This window comes from Haliotis rufescens, unplaced genomic scaffold (genome assembly GCF_023055435.1).
Source record: "Haliotis rufescens isolate VD_foot unplaced genomic scaffold, xgHalRufe1.0.p SCAF_42, whole genome shotgun sequence".
NCBI classification, from domain to species: Eukaryota; Metazoa; Mollusca; class Gastropoda; order Lepetellida; family Haliotidae; genus Haliotis; species Haliotis rufescens.
In genome coordinates, this window is record NW_025964135.1 from 2,520,360 (window position 1) to 2,546,739 (window position 26,380).

A 26,380-nucleotide genomic window follows, 5' to 3' on the forward strand; every position below is an offset into this window, starting at 1 on the left:
TATCTACATGTTGCCCGTAAACGATTCGCAAAAAACATGATTAAAATCTGAAAGGCTTGAATAATATGTCATGGCTAAATATTTTTCAAATTAGAAATCATTCTAAAAACTTGAAGTTGTTCAGTAAGCCACTGACCCACGCTTCTATTTGACATCCCCAATTAAACCCGTATCCAGCTCACGTAGTCACGTTTAGCACGCGCAAATACTCCGTAAATAATTCCCAACATCAACTTATTCATTATCTAATCCTATCTACAATACCGTATCGTCTCGCGAGACCCACAGGACGCGAATTCAGGTTACAACGACACTCGATTAAGTCTCTCTATGCCTGCAAATATGTTTGAATTGGTAATATCGGAGGAGCATCTTAATGAAATCTCAGTGAATCACATCAAGTTAGCTTTACTGCACAAATCTCGACGTGACTTGTATCTTGATAACTCGTCCAGGGGAAATGGAAAAAGGCAGGTAATCCGGTCTATACACGGTATGAATTGACCGGAAGCGCGAACCATCTCCCAGTGTCGGCACACAGGTGATAGTCTCGCGAGACACGGGAAGTACGCGTCATCTTGAAATTCATGTCCGGCTGAGTCATGCACGATAACGATATTGGACTCATTTTCGGACCACCGGATGCTGTAAATAATACGCTATTGGCAGTATTGTTATCGTATCTCCGTGTTTCTCAGTTTTAAACCTGGGACTGCATTTTCTATTTGTCAAGGCTAGCGGTCAGTGTTGCCTGTTCCCATTGAACACACGACACAGATATTACCTCGCGTGAAGTCCTTTACATAACTAAGCTGCTTCCTTTAAGTTTTGTAACAATGTAAACGTTTCCCTACCAAAAGTTGAGTAGTGTATATATAGAGAGAATCTCACCCGAGTGTCTTTTGATATCAAATATATCAACGAGTATTGACATATTTGATATCAAAAGACACGAGGGTGAGATTTTATTTATCATCCAACATCATTCTTCCAACTTTTTTCAGTTTGTAGACAGTAAAAAGCAGTGTCTTAAGTGTAAAAAGTACTGCTAACAGCAGCAATTTAATTGCAGCGATATCTCCAATGTAGATATCGCTTGATCTCACCCAAGCGATATCTCCCGTGGGAGCCAGTTATGGATGATAATGCAATGCCTATGACGTAACGGTGACAAAAGAGGGAGAAGCAACGTATTATTATCCACGTGGTGAATTTACGGATGGTAAGATACTAAATCCGTACGTCACACGTGTGTCGTACAAGGTTGACCTCGTTTTATTAGTTTTGATTGGATAACCGTGACCTCACACCGGAACTACTTTTTTCATACATAAAAACATCGCGAGACGTCACTCACTTTCTCATCTTCAAAGCAGAACTGAAGGAATCTCACGAAATCGAGAGACATTTACACACACTTTATTAAACCAAACAAGATCATCACACGCATTAAATTCGCTTTGCATTCTATATTGGTCAGCATAGAGCTACTGCAGACATGATATAATCGAGACATGCATATCCATATGCAATGTCTATCGATGGATCGAGGGTCCCAATGAGCGTGACGCACCCGATCACTTTCGCGTCTTTCAATTTGATTTTGACGTAAAAGGATAAGCGTGGTGAAATAAAATCAGTTTAAACTATCTGGACAGATATCTATACTTACGTTCGATCCTCCGGTTGTGCCATCAGTGTCGCCATTCGAAGCGTATTTTGTGAAAATTCTCCCGGAAGTGCTTATTCGTGAATGAACATACACGACTGCAAGACCAGACCAGGTGAACATTTCCGTCACAAATCATTCGAAAACTCCAAAGAAGTGTGCCTGACTTCCGATGATGTGGCCAAAATCTATCCTAAATATGAACAATACCATTCCCTCTCTCTAGCGTAAAACGCTGTGAGTAGATCACGGTTATCTTTTCTTATTCCGGTGGTGACCTTGCCCTTCGTTCGAAGCTGTCACGTGCACTGACATGCAAATTTGAGTTTGTTGATTTTCACGTCTTCAGTACAGTTAACATGAATGTCTTTGTCGAACACGATTTCCCTCTTCCAAAATGGTACGGACAGGAAATAAATTCAGCTGATAGATCAAGGAAACCGAACCATTTTAATTGCACAGCCGGGACGCGGCGCTAAAGTGACTTTTAAAATTTTCTTATCGTTGTCCTGCGTACTAACAACAATGAGCTTGAATTACCATAAGTTGAAGAAATTCCCCCCAAAAGATCTTGAACGTCGGTGCTGTACGTTTGCAAACACAACAACAAGGGCATGGTGTTAATGCGAATGCAAAGAAATGTCAACAATGCCCATGATCATTATTCATGCGCAGCCAGATTTTGCAACCGGTTTCAGTTTGATCTGTCAACGAACGAAAGTTATTATGTACTTAAAGTTATATATATATATTTAACGTGGGTAATAAATAAAATACCACACTCATTCTCGTTAGATACCATTTTTACGAAACTCGTGAACTTTCTTTGGTATTTGATACCATGGAAAGTCCACTCGTTTCGTAAAAATGGTATCTAACGAGAATAAGTGTAGTATTCTCTATGTCCTAGGTGACAGCCAACATTATGTTTTTGACGTCATAAAGCCTATTATGGTGACAGTGAACAAATACACATTGAGCTACATGGGGAAGTTATTAAAATTATACTTTTTAATTAAGTTTAGGTTTCAAAAGCCTAATGAACATCTGCCATTTTCCATTCGTAAATGTTTGTCATTGTTAACTAATTTATTAAACGGAAATACAGTAAAATAGACAGTATATATACTCTTCAAAAGAAAGGAACGGAATATTGATATGTTTGGCCACGAAAGCAAAATTAGCGGACCAAGAGGTGCAAAATGAAGAGGTTCAATGTGTTACAGTGTCAGTGACAAATTTCCCGGATCAAAATGGTCACAACAAGGACATGAAAACCATAAGTCCGGAAACACGTACGATTCGGAAAAACGCACCCAGTGCATTAACAAAAGAGCCATGGAGCTGCACGTGCAACAGCACTATGAACGGTATTTAAGTGCAGGGTTTTTGATTGCCTGGCATCTGCGTCAATCGAACAGTGACAGTTCAACAACATGCCAAGATTAAGACAAGTGCAAGGAAACAACGTCACAGGCCGCTCGCAGGCAGGGCTATATCACAAGGCTATGGGGGGCGGTCGGGTAGCCTAGGTGGTTAAAGCGTTCGCTCGTCACGCCGCAGACCCGGGTTCGATTCCCGACATGGGTACAATGTGTGAAGCCCATTTCTGGTGTCCAGCGCCGTGATATTGCTGGAATATTGCTTAAAGCGCCATAAAACCATACTCACTCACTCACTCACAAGGCTATGGATCGGTTTCAACAGCATGGGTCAACACGTGATCGGTCAAGGTCGGGACGACCAAGAGTAACCACGCCCATTCCGACATCAAGGATCCTGTATCAAGTTGCTGATGTTGATCTGTGTATGGGTACCCGACAGTACGAGGCAAACCTAACATCTATTGCCTCTTTACAGGCAGGCTGTGCATTCTGAGGGACGCCTCTCCTGCTGGTGAAGGTGTCCAACTGGCTGTGCAGATGTATCGCCCGCAGCAGCCACCTCCATTATGATACTACTACTACTACTACTACTACTACTACTACTGATCCGTAAAGATCGGGTTTGAAAAGGTCTGGGTGATCAGGCTCGTTGATTTGGTTGATGTGTGTCATTGTATCTCGACTGCAAAGATCGATGCTCATGATGTCAATCACTGGATTGCCTGGTCCAGACTTGATTATATACAGACAGCCGTCATATACAACATGTAGCTGGAATTATTGTTGACTGCGGCGTTAAACAACAAACTACTACCATTACTAAGAAAATCCCACATGTCTGAGGGCCATGCAAATACTCAACAAGTCGCAAGCCTAGCAACTCAACTGACTTTTTGTTATAAAAAATTAATGACTGACTTGACACTTACCCGAGGATAAAACGACCTCAAACCAATATCATTACGATAAATGTTATATTACGATGAATGCCACAAGTGGAGCATTTTCTTATTTAACATTTGGCTTTTAGGTGCCAAACTGATGGTACATCTTAACTCTAAATACATGGCGATGACGTCGAGTCTCAGATTTGCTTTGTTCTCCATCAGACATGTCATGTTGTATAAAACACATTTAGACAAATGAATCCTGTATGAATTATTGAACACGACTGAACGAAGAGTAGCAAAGATGCCAGGGGTTGTCTTGACCAGCGTGACCTCATCAACTTTCCACAATACAGAGGTTATCCCGTATCTAAGGACATGGCGGATTAATGACACGCCATGGTGTCAAATAAGTTTTGGGCGATAATGCAAAACGCATTCATTTGATCCCTTCGCGTGAGTGCTAGGTAATGTCTGTTTCTTTGTTTGTTGTTTTACGCCGCACTCAGCAATATCCGTGTCAGTGGGTGCTGATTTGGCCCCTGTATACCTGGCTTGTCTCCCCTTGGGCCCCTTTTATTCCTGGCTTGTCTCTCCTTGGGCCCCTTTTATACCTGGCTTGTCTCCCCTTGGGCCCCTTTTATACCTGGCTTGTCTCCCCTTGGGCCCCTTTTATACCTGGCCTTTCTTCCTTTGGCCCATTTTCTACATGGTTTGTCTCCCTTTGGCTCATTTTACTCCTGATGGGCTCCCCTTTTGCCCATTTTATTCCTGACTTGTCTCCCCTTGTGACCATTTTATACCTGACTTGTCTCCCCCTGGGCCACTTTTATACCTGACTCGCCTCCCCCTGGCCCCTTTTATACCTGACTTGTCTCCCCTTGGGCCCAGTGTAAAGCCCATTTCTGAGCTGGTGTTCCCCGCCGTGATATTGCTGGAATATTGCTAAAAGCGGCGTAAAACCATACTCATTCATTCATTTCCTTGGGCCCATTTTATACTTGACTCCCCTTGGACCCATTTTATTTGTGACATGTCTCCCCTTGGCCCCTTTTATACGTGGTTTGTCTCTCACGGGCCCCTTTTATACCTTTTATGGACCCGTTGTATAATTAACTTCCGCATGATTTGCAGTGTAAATTATCTGCGTACATTTGGTGGGATGCAATATTTGGCGTCCCGTTAACTCCTGAACTTACCCATGAACATGCTTAAATTTGGCAGCATCTTGAGACACACCTAACGCAGAACACTGACACCGATGGTTAAACTGCCAATTACGCATTAACTGACACTACATTACTGAACAGTGATGAACAAGTACCTGACATGCACACTTAACCACACCAACCCAATTCCTTCACTCGTGTAAGTCCCGGCCAAGATGACACCTCTCTATTACCAAACCCAAGAACCCTGTTCCGTATCAGTGTCCGACCTGCCCGTGGACACTTGTGTAGCTGCAAATCACTTCCAACTACACCAACAAATTCCCAGATAGACTAACATGTGCTAAAAATATCTGATTACTACCAAATAGCGCCCAGGAAGTCAGTTACGGAGTTTAGTAGGCAGCTGTGCACGGCATGTATGGCGCGTTCCAGGGGATGATCAGACGGTGCATGTTGTACATGGTTTCCAGTGCTTGAAGTATCTTGTCATGGCGGTCCAGACAAATTAGGCCCTCCCAAATGGGGTTTTATAAGGAAATCGAGTCTCTGAGCAAAACAGTTGGCAATCTCAACACTTGACAGCTACCAACAAGGAGATAAAATGGTCACGGAACAAATTTACTTAGAAACTATGAGAAGACTTTAAAAAATGACTTAACCAAGCCGGCATTTGGCAACTGGAAAAAATGACATTGCCTTAGTGTAGAAGTCGAAACATTCACCAGATACGTAAGAGGTGTTTTTCGTGTAATCGATTTTCCTGACGAATTGCATGGTGGCACAGAGAAAAAGGACATGCTAGAAGTTAATAATTTTGTCAAGAAGTTCGTGTTTAGGAGATTACGAGGACGAAGTTTTTGGATTAATTGACCGCCGATGATCGAGTTCTCTTCAGAAATCAGAAAGAATTTCGGTTAATTTCTTTTCTGCCTTTCAATCAGTCCCCAAAATGAAGCATTCATCGGAGCAATTTTTCTCAATGATAACATGCTACTGTTACTAGAATAATGATTGACATACGAAAATATACGCGTAATTGTTTTTGACCGAGGTTATGTCAAGTACCCTCACAGCGAAGGTAAAGGTAATTGGCTCCAGATCAAGAAATTACCCCCTCCAACTGAAAACACATAACTCTTGTATTTAATTCCCACTTCTAAAAATACAGAAACACTCAATCTACCTTGTCTCTACCGCGAGGTTAATAAGAATACCGACTGGTTGTCTATTTCATGAAGACTCCGGAATCGTTCTCAACTTTTTTTTTAATAAAGTCAGTGGGCAGCTTAGATTGGTTCTGTTATCCAACATCTACTGCTATTGATTTGTGAAAAGATAATTTCAAAGACATCTCTCCAGTGTGAAAAAGTACTTCCTCTAAATACAAGGAATGTCGGATGCCGTGCGTTACTTGGGGTTGTATATAATCAATCACTGGCAAGAAAAACGAACCATTAACATTTCCTTCTGTTTTCGTCCGGAGAATATGTAAACAGTTGTAAGGGTCAATGGTGACAGACATAAAAGCTGTGTTGACCTTAACAGCGTCATCGATTTTGTTATTTGAAACTTACTCGAATGGATGGATAAAGGTAAGACGTGTCACCATTTGCTTCTGCAACTGGAGTATTGGGTGAGTGAGGGATCGAGTAAAACTGATATTACAAAAGGACACTGCGAATGTCGTGTCTCTTCAGAAACGTCACGAAGCGTTTGGTGCCATCCATTCTTAAAGAAAAGTAGATTACAATGTCGAATTATTTTGAGTTATTTCCTAAAACGCTTGAGCTCAAACAAGAAGACAGAGTCACTAATATTCCCCGCAATCTTTGCAAAACCTAGCTCAACACACTTGCAAAGTTTTATGGGGAAATAATGTAAGGTATCTTGCCTGCAAACGCAACACAGGTGCTTCAACTCTATCGAAGGCTATTCAATAATTCTGTATTCGGTAAAATATATAGTGGTTTCCGAGAAACGTGCAGAACTGATCAAACAAGAGTTGTACACAGACATTTTCTATGATGGTTCTCGAACTCGACCAACACACACACACTACCAAACGCACGCGCGCACGCACGCACCCCCCCCCCCCCCCCCCCCCCCACACACACACACACACACACACACACACACTTCGTGGCGTGTGATCCAACAGGTAACAATAAATGTATGTTTAAGAACTGACGTGTAGAAGGTATTAAGGTAATAGTGCAGAAAACAGATCCAGTATTATTTCAAGACTGTCAGTACTGTCAGTAACACACACTACTTAAACGAAGTTAAAGAACACCTAAGTCTTTCATACAACTATAGTTAATCTGTCTGTTAAGTTGTAGTCGTCCAGTTGTCTCTCAGACGTTTCCAGCCGACCAAGCCTTTGAGAGTAGTTTTGACATTCTTAACACAACGGCACCAGCATCCTTTGAGTGATCAAATATACTCTGCTAAGGATTGACTACTTTTCTTTGGCCAAGGAAAAAGTGGAAGAAATAATTTTGCCATTTCCTTGGAATGAAAATAATTCGTGGGTTAAAATTGCCCATGTAATGTTTTGAATGTATAAAAGAAACACGTTCTGTCCTTTCCGAGATGTAAAAGAAATTACTTTTCCGAAAATATAATCTAACGACCTACTTCATTTTCGTTTGTTTAAACAGAAAAACTCAAATTCTTGTTCAGGACAAAACATCCTCCACCCATTAGGTCCGACCAAAGAATAAATTGTAAACCCCGATATTATACATCCTGAATATGAATATCAATGCCTCCAAAACAACCGTTCTCCGCAGATTAAGTAGTTCATGCCTTATAAGACAATTTAAATTCGTGACAGTAATAATACAGCTCATTCATTCCTCGGCCCAAGGGTTTTAAAGCATTTAAATAGGATCATTATTTATACTCGACACAGTATTAATCAGAATATTTCATATCTTTGAAACATTTTGACAATCAATATCTATAACACAACATGAAAAGAATGATTTTACATTTAGGAAAACTTTGAAAAAACACAATATCACAGCAAGTAATATTTTTTTTCACAATTTGGAAACCTTCCGAACATTGTTTCATGCTGTGTTAAATGAAACCTTTTGTCAATCAATATTTTTAACACAACATGAAAAGAATGATTTTACATTTTGGAATAGTTTGAAAAACGCAATAAATATCACAGCACGAAAAAAATATTTTACAATTTGGAAATCTTTCCGAAAATCGTTTCATGCAGTGTTAAATGTAAACGTGGATAAAGGCAGAGTGCTCATTTGAGGATGTGTACATGCTAGTAACAAAAGACTTACTCATGGACTAGTCCATGAATTCATCATCCTCAAACATACCGTCAGATTGCGTACCAGAATCAACTCTCAAGGCGGAAGCATTGTTAGGCTTGGTGAAGGCGGCCTTTGCCATCATGGACTGACGAACATTCCTCTCGGGGTGAAGTAGGATTATGTACAGTTTTGGGGTGAACATACATATAAGCGCCACTGTTGCGCTTAGGCTGATTGAGAAGCACATGGTGGCAAGTCGCATCTGAATATTACTCGCCGTCGTGAAGTAGATGACTACAAATGCAAGCCATATGATGCAAGTGGTGTACATGGTGAACCCTATGTATTTGGATTCGTTGAAGGCTTCTGGTATTTTGCGAGTGAACAACGCGTAAAATGTACATACAGTCACTAGAAGAATAGGATATGAAAAGCCTATCATATAGGAATAGCCGACAGCTCCTTCACACACTAGCTGATGGTCGTCCCTGTTTGAGTAATAGGGTATAGATTTAGGTGGGCTTATCAGAAGCCATACGAGTCCGATGAGTATCTGGACACACACTAAACTACCACATATGACCAGCTGGGATTCAGGGCTGATGAATTTGGGTCTTTTCACAGTCCTTTTCCCTGCTCGAAATATCCTAGATATTCGGTTTGTCTTTGTCAAAATGGCAGAGTAGCATACGGAAAAACAAAGCCCCATTCCTATCTTCTGAGTTCCACATGTATACGTCATGGGCTTTGACACCAACACGAAGGTGATTGCATAGCAGAAGAGGATTCCACCAAGGAGGACGAAGCTTAGCTCGCGTCCGGACGCCTTGACCACAGGAGTGTCACTGTAGATGAAGAAGACCAGAACAACCATGGATGTCCCTATCACTCCAAGAGAGGCAAATGTCATGGCGGCGATGGCGATTCCGTCATGGTACTGCAGATAGCGGGGAGGGATCTCAATACATTCGTCCTTCAACCAGGACGGTAGCGTGCCCCATGGACATTCTTCACATGCGTCTTTGGTTGGAAGGTACTGGTACTTGTTACAGGGGCTGCACATCCAGCAGCACGGGTCTCCTTCGAATGGGAGTCTTGCCTCGTAGAAGGCGCACGGCTTGTTACAGACTGACTCCGGGTGGCTGGGTTCTTCTACCCGAAACTGGAGGGGGGACTCCTGAAAGGGAAGAAGGAAATGGTTATTGATGTATGATATCATATGATCAGGAATCCCCCACGGACAGGATAACTCTGAAATTTAAAGGATAACTACTGACATATGTCCCCGAACTTGTTCCACTCAATCCCATACCAACCTCGGGCGATCGGGTAGCCCAGTGGTTAAAGCGTTCGCTCGTCACGCCGAAGACCCGGATTCGATTCCCGACATAGGTACAATCTGCGAAACCCATGTATAGTGTCCCCTGACGTGATATTGCTGGAATATTGCTAAAAGCGGCGTAAAACATACTCACTTACTCCCATACCAACCTCGGCCAGCAAAAAAACCGACGGCAGAAGTGTGTGATAGACATTTAGAAGTAGAGAGAACATGAATAAATGACACTTTTATGGAGAGCAACTTCTTTGTCACGAGATTTCAGAGCTACGTCTTGCTTCATTCACCTGATGAAGAGACAAGAAGTAGCTCTGAAACGTCGTGACAAAGAATAAAAGAAGTTGCTATCCTTAAAAAGTGTCATTTATTCAAACCCGACGGCAATAATGAACCGTATATAAATATGTTAACTGTTTTCTTCAAATCAAGGTGTATCTAACTTCTATTTCGCATTAATTACGTTAACCTGAATTCAATGCCGGCCACAGCATCACGGGGTAAGCGGAATAAACCGATTTGATTATTGTTCTCCATCAGAAACCAGACATGAGAATGATTCTGAGTAATTTCGAGTTTCGTCTTCTGTCTTAGCAAATGTACATCTTCTCCCAAAATCTCTTTTTTAAATATTGGAGAGACTACATTCTTAGTGTTATAATCGCTATGTATGATTAGTAAAGGTCTAAATTACCAAAGTAATGGCTTTGTTCGTATCTCCGTTTATCCACGGGAAATATCAGTGAACACGTGACATGTTTGTAAACACAATCGACAAAACAATCTCTATAATCAGGAGTAGAGTCCATTTTACAAGACTTAACCAGTCAATAAATTATTGTACCCGGCCAACCTGCTGAAATTGTTGTGACTACATCAAACATGCCATGATGATTGAATACACTGCACACTACATTCAGTGAGTTTTGTTTTGGTTAACTAGCTTACAGAGATGGCCTGTCCGCTCCGTACCTAGCAGTGTTGTAATGAGAATGACATTATCTTTAGACCTGCCGGGGGCACGGGTGGCCCAGTCGTCTAAGGCGCCGCGATTCGCTGTGCAGGGTTGCGTCCCTTGGGCACGCCAGAAACCTATGATTGTGGGTTCGAATCCCGGTTCGCCCCGATTATGTTTCTAGGTTTGTCAGCACCATACCCTTGCTCGTGGGTTTCACCGAAGTGGTAAACGTCTGAGACCTGCATCACGGGCTTTCCTCCCACATTAAGCTGACACGTCACGATATAACTGGAATACCGTTAAAAGCGGCGTTAAACCCAACTCACTCACTCACTCATTTAGACCTGCACTTCAGCCATGTTCTTCTGTCCTATGTATTTTTCTTCAGATATAAATGTGGTGAAAGAAGAAATTAAATAAGCCCCCAAAACACGTCAGGATTTCCAGGTTGATGGTGCCTTAGGGAGCCCAATACTCATATCCTCGTTATGCATACATGGATACACATTGTGACATTCATTCTTATTGTACCAATACTGCTGAAAGACCTACAAAGCCCCATTCATTCTCTAACTCAAAGGACCGATTTTCTTCGTTGCAGTACAAGATTAAACACTCAACGTGTTTTTCATCCGCACAAGACACACAATTACAGGAACAATTGAAGGTGGGGAAGATTCTGTCAGATTGTTTCAGTCCTCGCCTGCTGAAAGCGAAGGGCCGTCACATCACATGGAACTGACGGAGAAGATGAAAGGCACAGGAAGGTGATGAGCTCCTCCCTGGTCTTGTAGTAAGATGAGTATTCGATACAAGTGTCAATCTTGATCTCCTACACCGACACGAGTCAGCAGGTTCAACTAGATATGGAGTGGCATTCCTTGTCAGTCCAAGTGGAGTTTGGAGGTGGTATACACGACAGTGATATACTATACAAGGTACAGTGGACCGTGCAGCGTGTGCCCACCCACTCCCGGATAATACTCTGTCCATTAGAATAGCGGGGGAAACTTGGGTGGAATGTATTGGACATGTTTCTTACAAAGCAGAAGGACCGCCTCCGTGGTCCGGTGGGTAAAGAATCTGCCCGGAGACGGGAAGGTCGATGGTTCGATCCCCTAGCCTCGTCATACCAAAATACGTTAATAGGCGGAACTTGTTGATACCCTGCCTTGCGTTTGGATTTAAGGGGCTAAAACAAGGACTGGTCAGTATAATGTATTCAAGTAAAACTGCGGCATGGTAACTCAGTGGGCGAGCAGTTTACAACCAGATATAGTCCAGACTAGTACCACAGCCACACACATTCGTGCATACAAGTCGCTCTATGGTGCAATAATCTTAAAAAACACGACGTTAAACTCAATTTTACCGCACCTCATTAAGCTGAAATGCATAAGGTTTGAATTTTACCAATGTGGTATCCAACAGCACTGGGTAGATATATCGGAGGGAAAGGGGTTGTGGCTATGGGTTTGACTAATGCGGTACTAAAGAACATTGGTTGGCTGGTTTGTTTAACGCCGCACTCTGCAATATACCAGCTATATGACGGCGGTCTGTAAATACTCGAGTCTGGACCAGACAATCCAATGATTGATATCATGAGTATCGACCCACGCAATGTGGGATCGATGACATGCATCAACCAAGTCAGCGAGCCTGACCACCCGATCCTGTTAGTCATCTCTTACGACAAGCATAGTCGCCTTTTTACGGCAAGTATGGTTTCCTGAAAAGACCTGTTCTACCCCGGACCTTTACGGGTCAAAGGACATTGGGAAGGAGAAGTAGGGTAAATGTGGTTAAAATGTATAAAACGTATGAGCGACAAAACCATTTCCAGAATCACGAGAAAAGCGATGTCTTTTACTGGGTTGGTATAAAACAGCACTGGGTCAGCACAGCGTACTAAAAGTGGCTGAATTAGATTTTGTATAAGCTACTAGTACATATTCTAATAAAGTGGTATTGAGCACCGTTGATTAAGCATTATGGGTTAAAAGAGGTTGACATTACAAATTCTAATTACGTGTATTTTGTTAGAGACAGAGGATTTGTTCGCCAACTGCTTCAAGACAAACAATTATTTCATTGAAATGTGGGTTTTTATCCACAACATTTTAGTTTTCAAGTCTTCTTGTGAACAATTACTTTTTGGTAAGACCTAAGGCAGCATAGTCTTTTGTAGCATTCACACAGAATGTTAATTGCTCCGATCCTAATTGATCATGACTATTTCGAAGAAATATTGCTGCCTTGTTGTCATCCTCGATCAGTTTGCAACGTCCACAGCTATGGGCTGTCCTATATTTCATGTGTTAAGAGTCATCTCTGTATCTCTGAAGTCATGTGTGCCACGTTATTCTAATATCTCTGAAGTCATGTGTGCCACGTCATTCTAATATCTCTGAAGTCATGTGAACCACGTCATTCTACTGTCTCTGAAGTCATGTGTACCACGTCATTCTTATATCTCTAAGGCCATGTGTACTACGTCACTCTGATATCTCTTAGGTCATGTGAACCACGTCAGTCTGCTGTCTCTGACGTCATGTGTACTACGTCATTCTAATATCTCTAAGGTCATGTGAACCACGTCATTCTACTGTCTCTGAAGTCATGTGTACTACGTCATTCTACTGTCTCTGAAGTCATGTGTACCACGTCATTCTACTATTTCTGAAGGCATGTGTACCACGTGATGCACTGGAAAATAGTTGACAACATATGTGGATGTTTGTGGTTTTGTTCTTCCGAATGAGCTGGGTTTAACGCTGCTTTGATTTTTTTCAGCTATTCCACAGCGTATCAGCGGCGTAAACATATCCTCACTCATTGTCTGAGCTAAGCACACGCGGATACCTGTACTAGACAGTCCTTACCGACGGAATCTACGTGTAAGGGCATGCTGCTGATGAACCTAGGATTATGTTCGCTAGAATTTGGATTCGAACCCCGACTAGCGGACCTCTGCATACATTAAGGGACTCATTGGACTACTGGGCCAACCTATAAGGGAATACAGTCTGGAAGTGATTAAACCGATGTCTTGTTTCAATTGATTGCACGCATACGTATTTCGAGATGGGAATGTGTTTGCGCTGGCACTTTGTAAGCTATCCAGTGATTTATGTCTCTTAATGATTTTATGCCAGTCGATTAGCCAGGATAACGCCCGATTACGCTTACATTCGTCAATAACATCTCTATATCTCTATCATTTAACGATTTAACAGACATTAACTGCAGTCATGTCTGAATTGCGTATGTGATGACATAGCTAAATTGCTTTAAATCAACCGGGTTGCGATACAGACGGTAAACAGTTGCAGCATCCCTTTTATCGACTTGTATCGCCTCACAGGCGTGAAGAGTTACCTCCCCCTGCTGCGATATGGCCTGTAAATCCACCTCTGACCAAACATGATCTATTCTAAACAAGCAATTTACATTTAGTGAGTGTTATAAATTATTTTGTAATGTTCCTTTGAGACAGCGAGCTATCGGATAGCTATTGCTTAGGGCACTGTGTTGTGATTAGTAAAGTTTGATTTGATTTATACATTGTTTTGTAGTTTGAAACCTCTGACTAAGTTGCTCCTTTCGTTCCGTTTGAGACAAAGGCACGGGAAGTATTGACACTGCAGGCTGATGGTCTCCTAGTACTCTGTCAATATCTATTTCAACGTAACCAGATTACACAAGCAGACCAAGATTGTCTAGGGGGCAGAATACTAATTGACTGCTGTGGGCGAATCGAAGCGACTTTTAAAGCATTAGTAACGGGCAACGGAGAAATATTGGAAAAAGTGGTATCGACAGCGCCATGGGGCGTGGATTGGACAACTGAGTGTTAAAAAAACTCATTGGGAAAATAACGCAGAAGGTAAAGATGTAAGTGATGAATAAGAAGATGTGATAGCTGTGCGGATGTGCCCTGATTGAATTTGTGTGGAAATGAATAATGATCAGTGATACTGGCATCAAGGGCAAATAATTGAAAAACAGTAAAAATACATGCAGGACTTTAGTTGTTTTAGCTCATTGACACTGACAACTTGAAACAGGGTTAGTATCATATTTCGGGAGAACTGATATGTTTGTAAATATTTTCACATCGTGACGGACCCGTGAAGATCCGGGTTAGAATAGGTCTCCAGCAACCCATGCTTGCCTTGATGGCGACTATGCTTGTCGTAAGAGGCGACTAACGGGATCGGATGATCAGGCATCTGACTTGGTTGATGCATGTCATCGTATCCCAATTGCATGGATCGATGCTCAGGACTTCAATCACTGGATTGTCTGGTCCAGACTCGATTATTTCTAGACCGCCGCCATGTGGCTGGAATACTGCTGATTGCGGCGTTACACATATCGTGAGGTTTTATAATTCAACAACAGTGGCGATGTAAGCCTTAGTGTACAGATGTCTATGGGCCGCTGACATATAGTTTCATAGTTAATGTATTTAATTAAATCACACGCTACGAGCGAGATGATGTCCACGAGGAAAGAAAGGCTGTGTTTCGTTCGGTACCTGTTGACTGCCGCGCGAACACTGGCGCCCTGCCAACTTCACAGAATCTATGGAGGCACGGGTAGCCTACGGTGTTAGGATTCGCCGTGAAGAGTTGCGGCCCTTGAGATGCCAAAAAGCAATAATGACCAGTTCGATTCTAAGATTCTCCCTGATTATGTTTCCATGTCTGTCGGTACAATACCCGGGTTTCACTTCAGTGGTAAACATCTAAGGCCTACATTACTTCTGATTTTCTTCGCATATTAACCTGACGCGCCGTGATATAACTGAAATACTGTTCCAACGGCGTTAAACAAAACTCACTCACTCACAGACGTCTATGCACTGAACAGTTGATGAACCAATTAAACTTCGAACGTGACTCTTGCATATATCGCCGAATAGTGTCACGATGTGTATTGCCCTGTATGTGATGCAGAAAGCGACAGATTTCCCTTCTGTTCACTAAATACCAAGACTCGGATGTACTAAACTATTCTCGCAACACTCTCATCAAACCATCAATTACAAGCTACAAGTACTCGGAGACTTACGACTGTCAGATTGCCACCCCGGAAGTAGCCGACGGTCGCCCATTCAAAGTGACCTGCGTCGTTCCGCCGGAAGTTGAGGATCCGATATCGAGACGGGCCGTCGCCATTGGACAGAAACTGGAAGTGTTGTCCGGATAAACCTGCAGAGGAAGATGTAGACCATGTATTGACAGAGGAGGAAGAGGGAGAAGGCATTACCCGACCTAGTATACACCTTGGATGACTTCTCGCTTGAGAGTGAATGTTGTTTTATGCCGGAAACAACAGTATTCCATATATATACGATGGTCCGAAAATACTCGTGTCGGGGCAAATCCTCATTTAACTCAGCTCTTGAGACAAGCGGTGAGGTGAGGTGAGGTGAGGTGAGGTGAGGTGAGGTGAGGTGAGGTAAAATGGGGTTGAAGGTTGTTTGCAAAATTATTTCACTTAAATACGTGTATTTTAATTGGTGCCGAGCGTCAGGCAGTGTAACAAAAAGTACCATTTATTATTACTTCTTTTGGTAAAGCGCGGCCGTAAATCGAGCCGCTGACCTCCTGCTCGCCAGGCAGACGCTCTACCACTACAGCAAGGAGGATCCTCGAAGGTCTAACAAGGAGACATACCACGAATAGAGTAACTTTAGTAACGCACACGTTACATTACGTTATGAAATTAATTAAATGTAATTCCCACTTTTGATATGTACCATATGTACCCGTTTTTTAACAGTTGAACACTTGACTTGCCTTTGCGTGTGTTGGTGACTGATGCCACCGGTGGGGCAGTCTGTAGTGAAACAGCTAAAATATTCCCAACTGCAACATTCATTCATGTGAGTGAGTGAGTGAGTGAGTGAGTGGGTACAGTTTAAGCAAGATTCAGCAATATCAGCGCCGGGGACACCAGAAATGGGCTTCACACATGGTACCCATGTGGGGAATCGAACCAGGGTCTTCGGCGTGGCGAGCGAACGTTTTAACCACAAGGCTACCCCAACGTGACCACCCTCACCCCCACCCCATTCCAACCCCCTCCTCCTAAACTCATGCAACGCTCGGGCATTGTAAAGTTTATAAATAATTTTATGTACTTATGAATATCAAAGAACTTGACGTGTCAACATGATTGGAGACGATGACAAACATTGACTTCAATCAAGCGTCTTCTCCAGTTCTAAAAATGGACGTCTAGCTTCAATACTGGCACCCGCAATACAATCAAAAGGACGAATGACAAGCAGACCAGACAGGTCACGTGATCAGAGGTTCCTGTGATAGCGCCGGGGAGAAAAATGGTTTCATTTACGTCAGTTTGGAACGGATAAAATTAATTTTCGTGTCCGATTCTATTTTCATAATTATGTTATTTAAAACTTAACACAAATTGCCTGGTAAAGACGGACAGATGTCTGCCTACAGTCAGTCAGACGTTGACTTGTGTCCGTCATATTGACAAGACGTCAGAAGCGCATGTTCTTCGTATGTCAGTTCAATTGGGTATGTTGCTGTTGGGCGATTTCGGTTGTGAGTTCAACGCGAGTCGGATAATATTCATATCTTTTTCAATCGTGGGGCCATATTTGTTGGATTAGAATCAGTGCAAAGGCCAGATGCCATTGGGTCAAGGAATTCTTCTTGCATCTGCAGTTGTTCTCGTCCCTGATCTAGCTCCATCCGAAATACGCTGTGGGAGCGATGAGGTAGCCTTAGTGTCAAAGCATTTCCCGTCACGTCGAAGACCCGGTTCGATTCCCCTCAGTTCTGATGTCACCGCCATTGCACTGTTGGCATATTGCTAACAGCGTCGAAACCTTTCTCGCTCGAATACAACATAGGTACCATGATTATCACATGTATGCCTTCGACTATTTGGTATTTTAAATCTATGGTTTTCTCCCATTATTAATCCTGGCCTATCGGACTATGTTCGTTGTTTGTTATGTGAACCTTTGCGACATGCGTTACTGTTACTGAACACACCACGGAGACGGCCGAACACACCACGGAGGTGGCCGAACACACCACGGACCTGGCCGAACACACTACGGAGGTGGTCGAACACACCACGAGGGTGACCGAACACACCAAAGAGGGAGGCTTTCTGTAGACATCCTGTTATTTAGTGTGCGGAGGCGACACAAATAGAGATCGAAAACAATGCTTTTGGTTGATAATATCAGATGATGTGCAGTGGTTGCTGGGTCGGTGTTGAAAGCGTAAGAGGACGATACACGGGTGGGCTAAAAAGATACAAATATCGACGCAATAAACAGACTTACCCCCTTCTTTGAGAAAACGCACGAAACTATTGCGCGTTTTTTTATGAACCGAGAAATTTGTGATTTCTTTTGTGGGGAGGAAGATATTCAAGTAGGTGAAGGTTATTTTAAATATATATTGTCGGTCATAAGAAGGTATACACTTGAAAATTGGATTTGACCAAATTAATACAACTGTTATCAAAAAGTTACTAAGCGGAAAACAGTCGCCGAAACTTGGAGTCCAAACATAACTATGTTACCTGTATCAAATACAGCACCATCATGCTTTGTTTCATTTTGAGGGGGAATGGGTGGCCCAGTGGTCTAAGGCGCCGCGATTCGATGTGCAGAGTTGTGTCCCTTAGGCACGCCAGAAACCTATGATTGTGGGTTCGAATCCCGGTTCGCCCCGATTATGTTTCTAGGTCTGTCAACACCATACCCTTGCTCGTGTGTTTCACCGAAGTAGTAAACGTCTGAGACCTGCATCACTTCGGGCTTTCCTCCCTCATTGAACTGACGCCATGATGTAACTAAAATACTGTTCGAAGCGGCTTTAAACCCAACTCACGCACTCAATCTTCAACAGGATTGGGGCGGTGAGGTAGCCTAGTGGTTAAAGCGTTGGCTCGTCACGCCGAAGATCCTCACAAGGATACAATGTGTGAAGCCCACTTTCCGGTTTCCCCCGCCGTGATATTGCAGGAATATTGCTAAAAGCGGCATAAAACCATACTCACTCACTCACTCACTTCCTTTAACAGGATCCGTGCCAATGCAATTATAACACCACGTTAAGATAGCGGGTACTTATAGAGGTAGCAACCTTGATCAGGTTAATGGCTGCCACATTTAATTCATATTATATAATTTGGTTAATTTTAAAACATAGCGAGCGCCTTCACGAACGTGCATTCGTATACTTTCGTATACTTTTCAGAGCTATTTAACCCTTTCCGCCAAATGGAAGTTTCGGTGGATAATCTAGACTTTTTATTCTCTTGCAGTGACATTTCTATTTCTGAAATACCAACGCCACAAGGAGCAAGAACTCGATGGTCACTGTTCACGACCTGTGCACGGACAGTCTTGCTCACACATGCGCGTCTATATGAACAAAGGATAATTAGTTTGAACATGAATTACAGATTGTAAACCTAATTTCATCTCAACTAATCCCCAAATTACCATCGCGACCTCGTACACAGGGCTAGAAAGAAACCTGAGAAAATTGATTTCCTAGCACTTTTGTGGGGGGAATCTGACTATCGCGCAGATAGGATGAAGATAGCCCTCGTTGCCTTCAACTTGAGTCCTCGACTGTGTGGGATAGTGGGGAAGTTATGTACAAGCATGAAACGCTCCGTCTGCTTGGGCGGGACAACAGAAACCCATCTTGTGCTTGCTAATCTAAGCGTATGATTCCAGGGGATTTTAGGGATTATTGTCTCGCCAATTCTGGTTTATTAGTCCGTTTATTCTTTGCTTCAAAATGCCCGCGGGCGAGAGTGACAAAAGTGTCTGGATGTCAAATGCTGGATGCTTGGGGTAAAATACACAGTCGCCATTTTCTTTTATTGCTAAGTAGGGAAATGTTAATACTGTTTCCAACAGGGGGGATATGGCCTATGACCGAAAGTGTAACAGCAACGAGACACAGTTGAGTATCTGGATATCAAGAATGATGACGACGCACTGTGATTTCTATTCTTGTTCTTTTAGTGTTTGTCTCTGACAATTCTGATAATTATGTGGATGTTGTGCTCCCATATACGATTTAGCATAATCTTGTTGCATAACCTATTTGTCCTTATGTGAGTGAGTTGGGTTTAACGCCGCTTTTAACAGTATTCCAGTTATGTCATGTGTCATTTTAATGTGGGAGGAAAACCTCAAGTGATGTAGGTCTCAGACGTTTACAACTTCGGTGAAACCAAAGAGCACGGTAAGGTGCTGACAAACCTAGAAACATAATCGGGGCGAACCGGGATTCGAACCCACAATCATAGGTTTCTGGCGTGCCCAAGGGACGTAACTCTGCACATCGAATCGCGGCGCCTCAGACGACTGGGCCACCCGTGCCCCCTTGTCCTAATGAACATACCGCCCAGAAATACTGAAGAATAAATGATTCCTCGGTTTAAAAACCACTGTGTAGAAACGGTATACATTGCAGGTGTCCTACTCGAACACCTGGTGTCATCACTATTTGATAGTGATTCACCGCCTCCGTGGTCTAGTGGCAGAACGTCCGCCCGGAGAGCGGAAGGTCCGGGGTTTGATCCCCGGCCGCGTGATACCAAAAGACGTTTAACGATGGTACTTGTTGTTACCCTGTCTGGCACTCGGCATTAAGGGACTAGAACAAGGACTGGTCGGTTCGGAGTCAGTATACTGTGTCTGAGGTATTCATGTTAAACTGCGGCATGGTATCTCAGTGAGCTAGCACAATAAATCGGCATCAGTCCGGACAGGTACAAGCAGCCACACACACACGTGCATGTATGTCGCTATATACATGTAAGTGCAATAATCTTGGACGCGACGTTAAACCCCATTTCACCTAACCACCTTGATGATTTATAAACACATGCTCATGATATTGTCGGAATCGGACAACGGACAGATTTTGTATGATTTTCGAAGAGGTTTTGTGGCTTGTATTTTAAATCACAGAGAGACGAAACACAATGTTGCCATCCTGGAAGCGTCGGGCGTATCCTGTGTCTTTGGGCCTAATCTCGAAGACTATTGCTTAGTTGCAGGTCTAAAGAAAGCTAATTTAGAATGAGTGAGTGAGTGACTTGGATTTTACGCCGTTTTGAGCACTATTCCAGCTATCTCACGGCGATTCACCTTGATGTGGTAGGAAAGCCCGAAGTGATTCAGGTCTTAGACGTTTACCACTTTGGTGAAACTAACGAGCACCGGTATGGTGCTGACAAACTTTGAAACACAATGATGGCGAACTCAGATTCCAACCTACAATCTCAGGTTCCTGGCGTGCCCAGGGGACGGAACTCTGCACAGCGCCTAAGACGACTGGGCCACCCTTGCCCCCTCAAGTTTCGAAACAAAATTTTTTAGTTGTGCGCGGTGCAACTCAGCTCGAGAACTAGCTGCAGTTCTGAAACATCCGTTTTGAATAGTAGTCCAACCTGGCCACCCATCGACTTACGACAAGCATAGGTTGTTGGTGACCTGTTTGCATCCGGGGTCCTACAGGGATTCAGCGGTTTCAGCACCACCTACCACGGGCTCCTCTGAACAAAGCCAGTTTTTTGTTGCAGGTCTTATCAATTCTAGTTAAACATTACAGTTTCAGAAACACTTGTCCTAAGATAGCCATAGGTTTGTTTGTATGTTTGTTGTTTAACGCCACACTCAGCAATATTCCAGCTAAATAACCGAGTCTCGACCACACAATCCAGTGATTTACATCATGGGCATCAATCAACGCAACTGGGATACGATGACATGCATCAACCAAGTCAGCGACCCTCACCACCCAATCCTGTTAGTAGCCTCTTACGACAAGCATAGTCGCCTTTTACGGCAAGCATGGGTTGCTGAAGACCTTTTCTACCCCGGATCTTCACGGGGCGGGTCAGATAGCTGTAAGACCAATGTCAAAATGTAGTTGTTAGCTACGGTTCCGGTATTCGTGCTCCAATCTGTAATTGCAAGGAAAGAGAAGATTTTCCAGTTCCTCAGAAGTAGGGGACGAAAATCTCGTCCTGGATTTGATATCGACAATGACAGCCAGCTGACAAGCACTTGCCAAAATGACGACTTCTTTTTTCGCTATCATTTTCGCAATGCGTGAGAAAACTGCGATTGGGAAATAAAACTTAAGAAATGCCATCAAACGAACGGATCAATCAAACTTTCATCACTGTAAAAAGATTATTATTAAAAATTGTGTGAACCGTATTCGGGAGTTAGATATTTTGATGAGCTGTCACAAAACGGTTACAGGCGATGTGATTGATGTGAGATCCGCATTTCGAAGCCCAGCATCTATTACTATAGAATCAAAGGATCGTGTATTTATATCATTTGTCAATGTTGATGGAAAAATAAAAAAAGTAATTTATTAAGTTTGGTTATCAAAGATTGTAAAAACACGCTGAAACACTGTCTTGAGTTGATGCCTTTCTTTTAATATGAGATTTGCCTCCAAGTTGATATCATGATTAAGTAGAGTTTTAGTTTTAAGACTTGTTAACAAATAAAATATAAAATCGTGACTTTTTGTCATTAATCGCGATGCAGATTGCAGCGTTTTACACCAACTTGGTAAAAATCACGTCCCCGACGTCAGTTTCAAACATTCGCGAATCGTGGTTATCATGTTAATCTGTGTTTAAGAACGTTGAGTTAGAAGGTTCGTACATTCAGATCATCATAACGGTAAAATACGTGCACAATTTTTGTGTTATTTCTCATTTCAGCATGACACAAAATGGCATTACCCAGTAAGCATTAAATAAGGAGTTTATCACACCGTTAACTAAAATAATGATGCTGTATTTTCAAAGAAATACTCGGTGGAATTTGCCGAATATAGAATCTGTACCTGTTGACCAAAGTATTTATAGGTTTATTTGCACATAAAAATGTATCTCGTCTTTATTGGAAATACATGTGCAACCAGAGAAAGAAACAGATATAGATTGTCTGATAATGTTGGGAGATGCACCATAAATATTTATAGGCACTGGCCTCGGGTGAAATGGGAGCGGTCTGAAGACGGGGCAATATGGGATATGGCAGGGGCAACATGACGTCATCGATCCGCACTCAGGCTAATCGAGGGTTTTCAGGCAAGTTAGTGAGTGCATGTTGTTTAACACCGCGGGGTAATGGTTCAGCTATACTACGGACTATAAACCCTGGACTCTGGATCAGGCAAACCAGTGGCTGACGGCATGAGCACACAGACAACCAAGTCGCACATTCAACCACCCGATGCTAATTAGGCAGCTCTAACGACAAGCATGGGGACAGCGTGCTTTCTTCACTTTTATCCACACTTGAGTTTGTCAGATTACATTTCCCATCGATGGACAAGTTTGTTTGTTTGTTGTTTTAAACCACAGTCGGCAATATTCCAGCTTTATGACTGTGGTCTGTAGATAATCGAGTCTGGACCTGCCAATACAGTGATTGACATCATGAGCATCTATCTACGCTATTAGGATACGATGACAAGCATCAACTAAATCAGCGAGTGTGGCCACCGGATTCCGTTGGTCACCTCTTACCACAAGCATAGTTGTCTCTTACGGCAAGCATGGGTTGCTGAAGACCTATTCTACCCCGGATGTTCACGGGTCGCTGGCAAAGATACATGCAGGTTGCTACAAGCGGCCAGGTCGGCTGGTTGAAACAGCTGCTTGTTTTCGTACCTTGACGGCGTGGGCATACGTCTTCAGCAACCCATGCTTGCCGTAAATGGCGACTATGCTTGTCGTAAGAGGCGACTAACGGGATCAGGCGGTCAGGCTCACTCACTTGGTTGATGCATATCATCGATACCAATTGCGTGGATCGATGCTCATGATATTAATCACTGGATTGTCTGGTCCAGACTCGGTTATTTACAGACCACCGTCATATAGCTGGAATATTGCTGAGTGCGGCGTTAAAAAACCAACCAACCAACCAACCTGGTGTTCGGCGTGGCAAGGCCAGGCTTCAACCACCAGGATACCCGCACTTCAAATCAAAAGACACCTAAATCAAAATGATTTTCGAAACAAATGAAAATTGAAATGAAATGATTCTATATAAACTTTCCACTCAACAAATATTTTACATTTGAAAATAATTTAAAAAATGTCTCTGAAACAAACCAACCGACGCTCCACGTGATTCATAGGTTTATATACAAGCATTAAATCATAGTGGCATGGTTCCGCTAACCCGCTGTACAGTTTTTGACAGAACTATTCATGAGATATGACCTCATTGAAAGTGATGCGCGACCCGATGCTATCACACAGTACGCGGCTGTCAGCGCAGATTGAGGGCAAACTAGTCCTAGATATTTCATATTTGATAGAAAAATTGATAGCTTTCAAACATCGGCTAATTCTAGTTGTACTAACGCTACAATGCTTGCAAGGACGCTATCCGCCCATTGATCGCCAAGACCGCCAATCCAGTGAGATGGGACCCAGTGAGCGAGCGGAGTGAAGGACGACCGTCATGTCATCGCCATATTACTCATCGACTGGTAAGGCTTTTTGTAAACTGCCGGGAAAAAGAAAGCATACACCTATGGTTGATGGCGACTAAAAATGAAACAGTGAGTGAGTTGGGTTTAACGCCGCTTTTAACAGTATTCACGTTATATCATGGCGTGTCAGCTTAATGTTGGAGGAAAGCCCGAAGTGATGCAGGTCTCAGACGTTTACTACTTCGGTGAAACACACGAGCATGGGTATGGTGTTGACAGACCTAGAAACATAATCGGGGTGAACCGGGATTCGAACCCACAATCATAGGTTTCTGGCGTGCCTAAGGGACACAACTCTGCACATCGAATCGCGGCGCCTTAGACCACTGGGCCACCCATTCCCCCTCAAAATGAAACAAAGCATGATGGTGCTGTATTTGATACAGGTATCATAGTTATGTTTGGACCCTAAGTTTCGGCGACTGTTTTCCGCTTAGTAACTTTTTGATAACAGTTGTATTAATTTGGTCAAATCCAATTTTCAAGTGTATACCTTCTTATGACCGACAATATATATTTAAAATAACCTTCACCTACTTGAATATCTTCCTCCCCACAAAAGAAATCACAAATTTCTCGGTTCATAAAAAAACGCGCAATAGTTTCGTGCGTTTTCTCAAAGAAGGGGGTAAGTCTGTTTATTGCGTCGATATTTGTATCTTTTTAGCCCACCCGTGTATCGTCCTCTTACGCTTTCAACACCGACCCAGCAACCACTGCACATCATCTGATATTATCAACCAAAAGCATTGTTTTCGATCTCTATTTGTGTCTCCTCCGCACACTAAATAACAGGATGTCTACAGAAAGCCTCCCTCTTTGGTGTGTTCGGTCACCTCCGTGGTGTGTTCGACCACCTCCGTAGTGTGTTCGGCCAGGTCCGTGGTGTGTTCGGCCACCTCCGTAGTGTGTTCGTCCATCTCCGTGTTGTGTTCGGTCATCTCCGCAGTGTCTTCGGCCACCTCCGTAGTGTGTTCGGCCAGGTCCATGGTGTGTTCGGCCACCTCCGTATTTTGTTCGGCCATCTCCGTGGTGTGTTCGGTAACAGTAACGCATGTCGCAAAGGTTCACATAACAAACAACGAACATAGTCCGATAGGCCAGGATTAATAATGGGAGAAAACCATAGATTAAAAATACCAAATAGTCGAAGGCATACATGTGATAATCATGGTACCTATGTTGTATTCGAGCGAGAAAGGTTTCGACGCTGTGAGCAATATGCCAACAGTGCAATGGCGGTGACATCAGAACTGAGGGGAATCGAACCGGGTCTTCGACGTGACGGGAAATGCTTTGTCTGGCTAGAGAGCGGATGGACGCAAGGACTGGTCGGCTGGGAGTCAGGAATACTGTGTCCGAATGGAGTATTCGTGTTAAACTGTGACATGGTATCTCGATGTGCTAGCACTACAAGGATTGGAAACGCATGATATACACCTTCATGGCATGGTATCGAAATAATGTTTACAAATTGCTGAGTCAGCGTTGCGTACTTCAGTTTGGGAATGAATGAGTGACACTGTTGTTTTAGAAGGTTTTAGAAGGAGACCAAAGAATGGTTTCACCAATCGTGTCCGAGGGGTTCTATTCAAACCTCACTTTGGAACCTCCACCTCGTTTCAATATTTACCGACTCAGTGCATATTGTGTGAAGTTGACATGCTTATCGAGTTTTGTTTCTTAAATAATATCTGATGGTAAAACTTGAAACGTTGTTGATCCAAGATACTCTTAGGATAATTGTATACGTATCAATGCACTTTCCCGTAATTTCTGACGACACACATGGGAAGCTGGGGACGATTTACTCCCGGATTCCAAACGGGGGTTAACATCATGAGCAACGACATGCCTCCATCTCAAGGGGGCGGTCGGGTAGCCTAGTGGTTAAAGAGTTCGCTCGTCACGCCGAAGACCCCGGTTCGATTCCCGACATGGGTACAATGTGTGAAGCCCATTTCTGGTGTCCCCCGTCGTCACATTACTGGAGTATTGATAAAAGCGGCGTAAAACCATACTCACTCACTCACTAACTCACTTCAACGTAGGAACCTGACCCCTACTTTAGTCTGCTCCTAAAAATAATACGTTGGATCACTAATAGAAGGTATTTTCTGCTAT

General features: G+C 43.0%; 1 protein-coding gene across 1 annotated transcript in view; it reads right to left on the bottom strand.

The window, feature by feature from the left end:
- Window positions 1-26,380, bottom strand: part of LOC124148215 (metabotropic glutamate receptor 8-like) — a 206,839-nt gene that overhangs the window by 19,511 nt on the left and 160,948 nt on the right. Inside the window, exons 8-9 of the mRNA XM_048382946.1 lie at window positions 15,768-15,907; window positions 8,461-9,571 (exon numbers count right to left, since the gene is read on the bottom strand). Of these exons, the coding sequence (XP_048238903.1) occupies window positions 8,461-9,571; window positions 15,768-15,907 (1,251 nt within the window). The remainder of the gene's footprint in view (window positions 1-8,460; window positions 9,572-15,767; window positions 15,908-26,380) is intronic.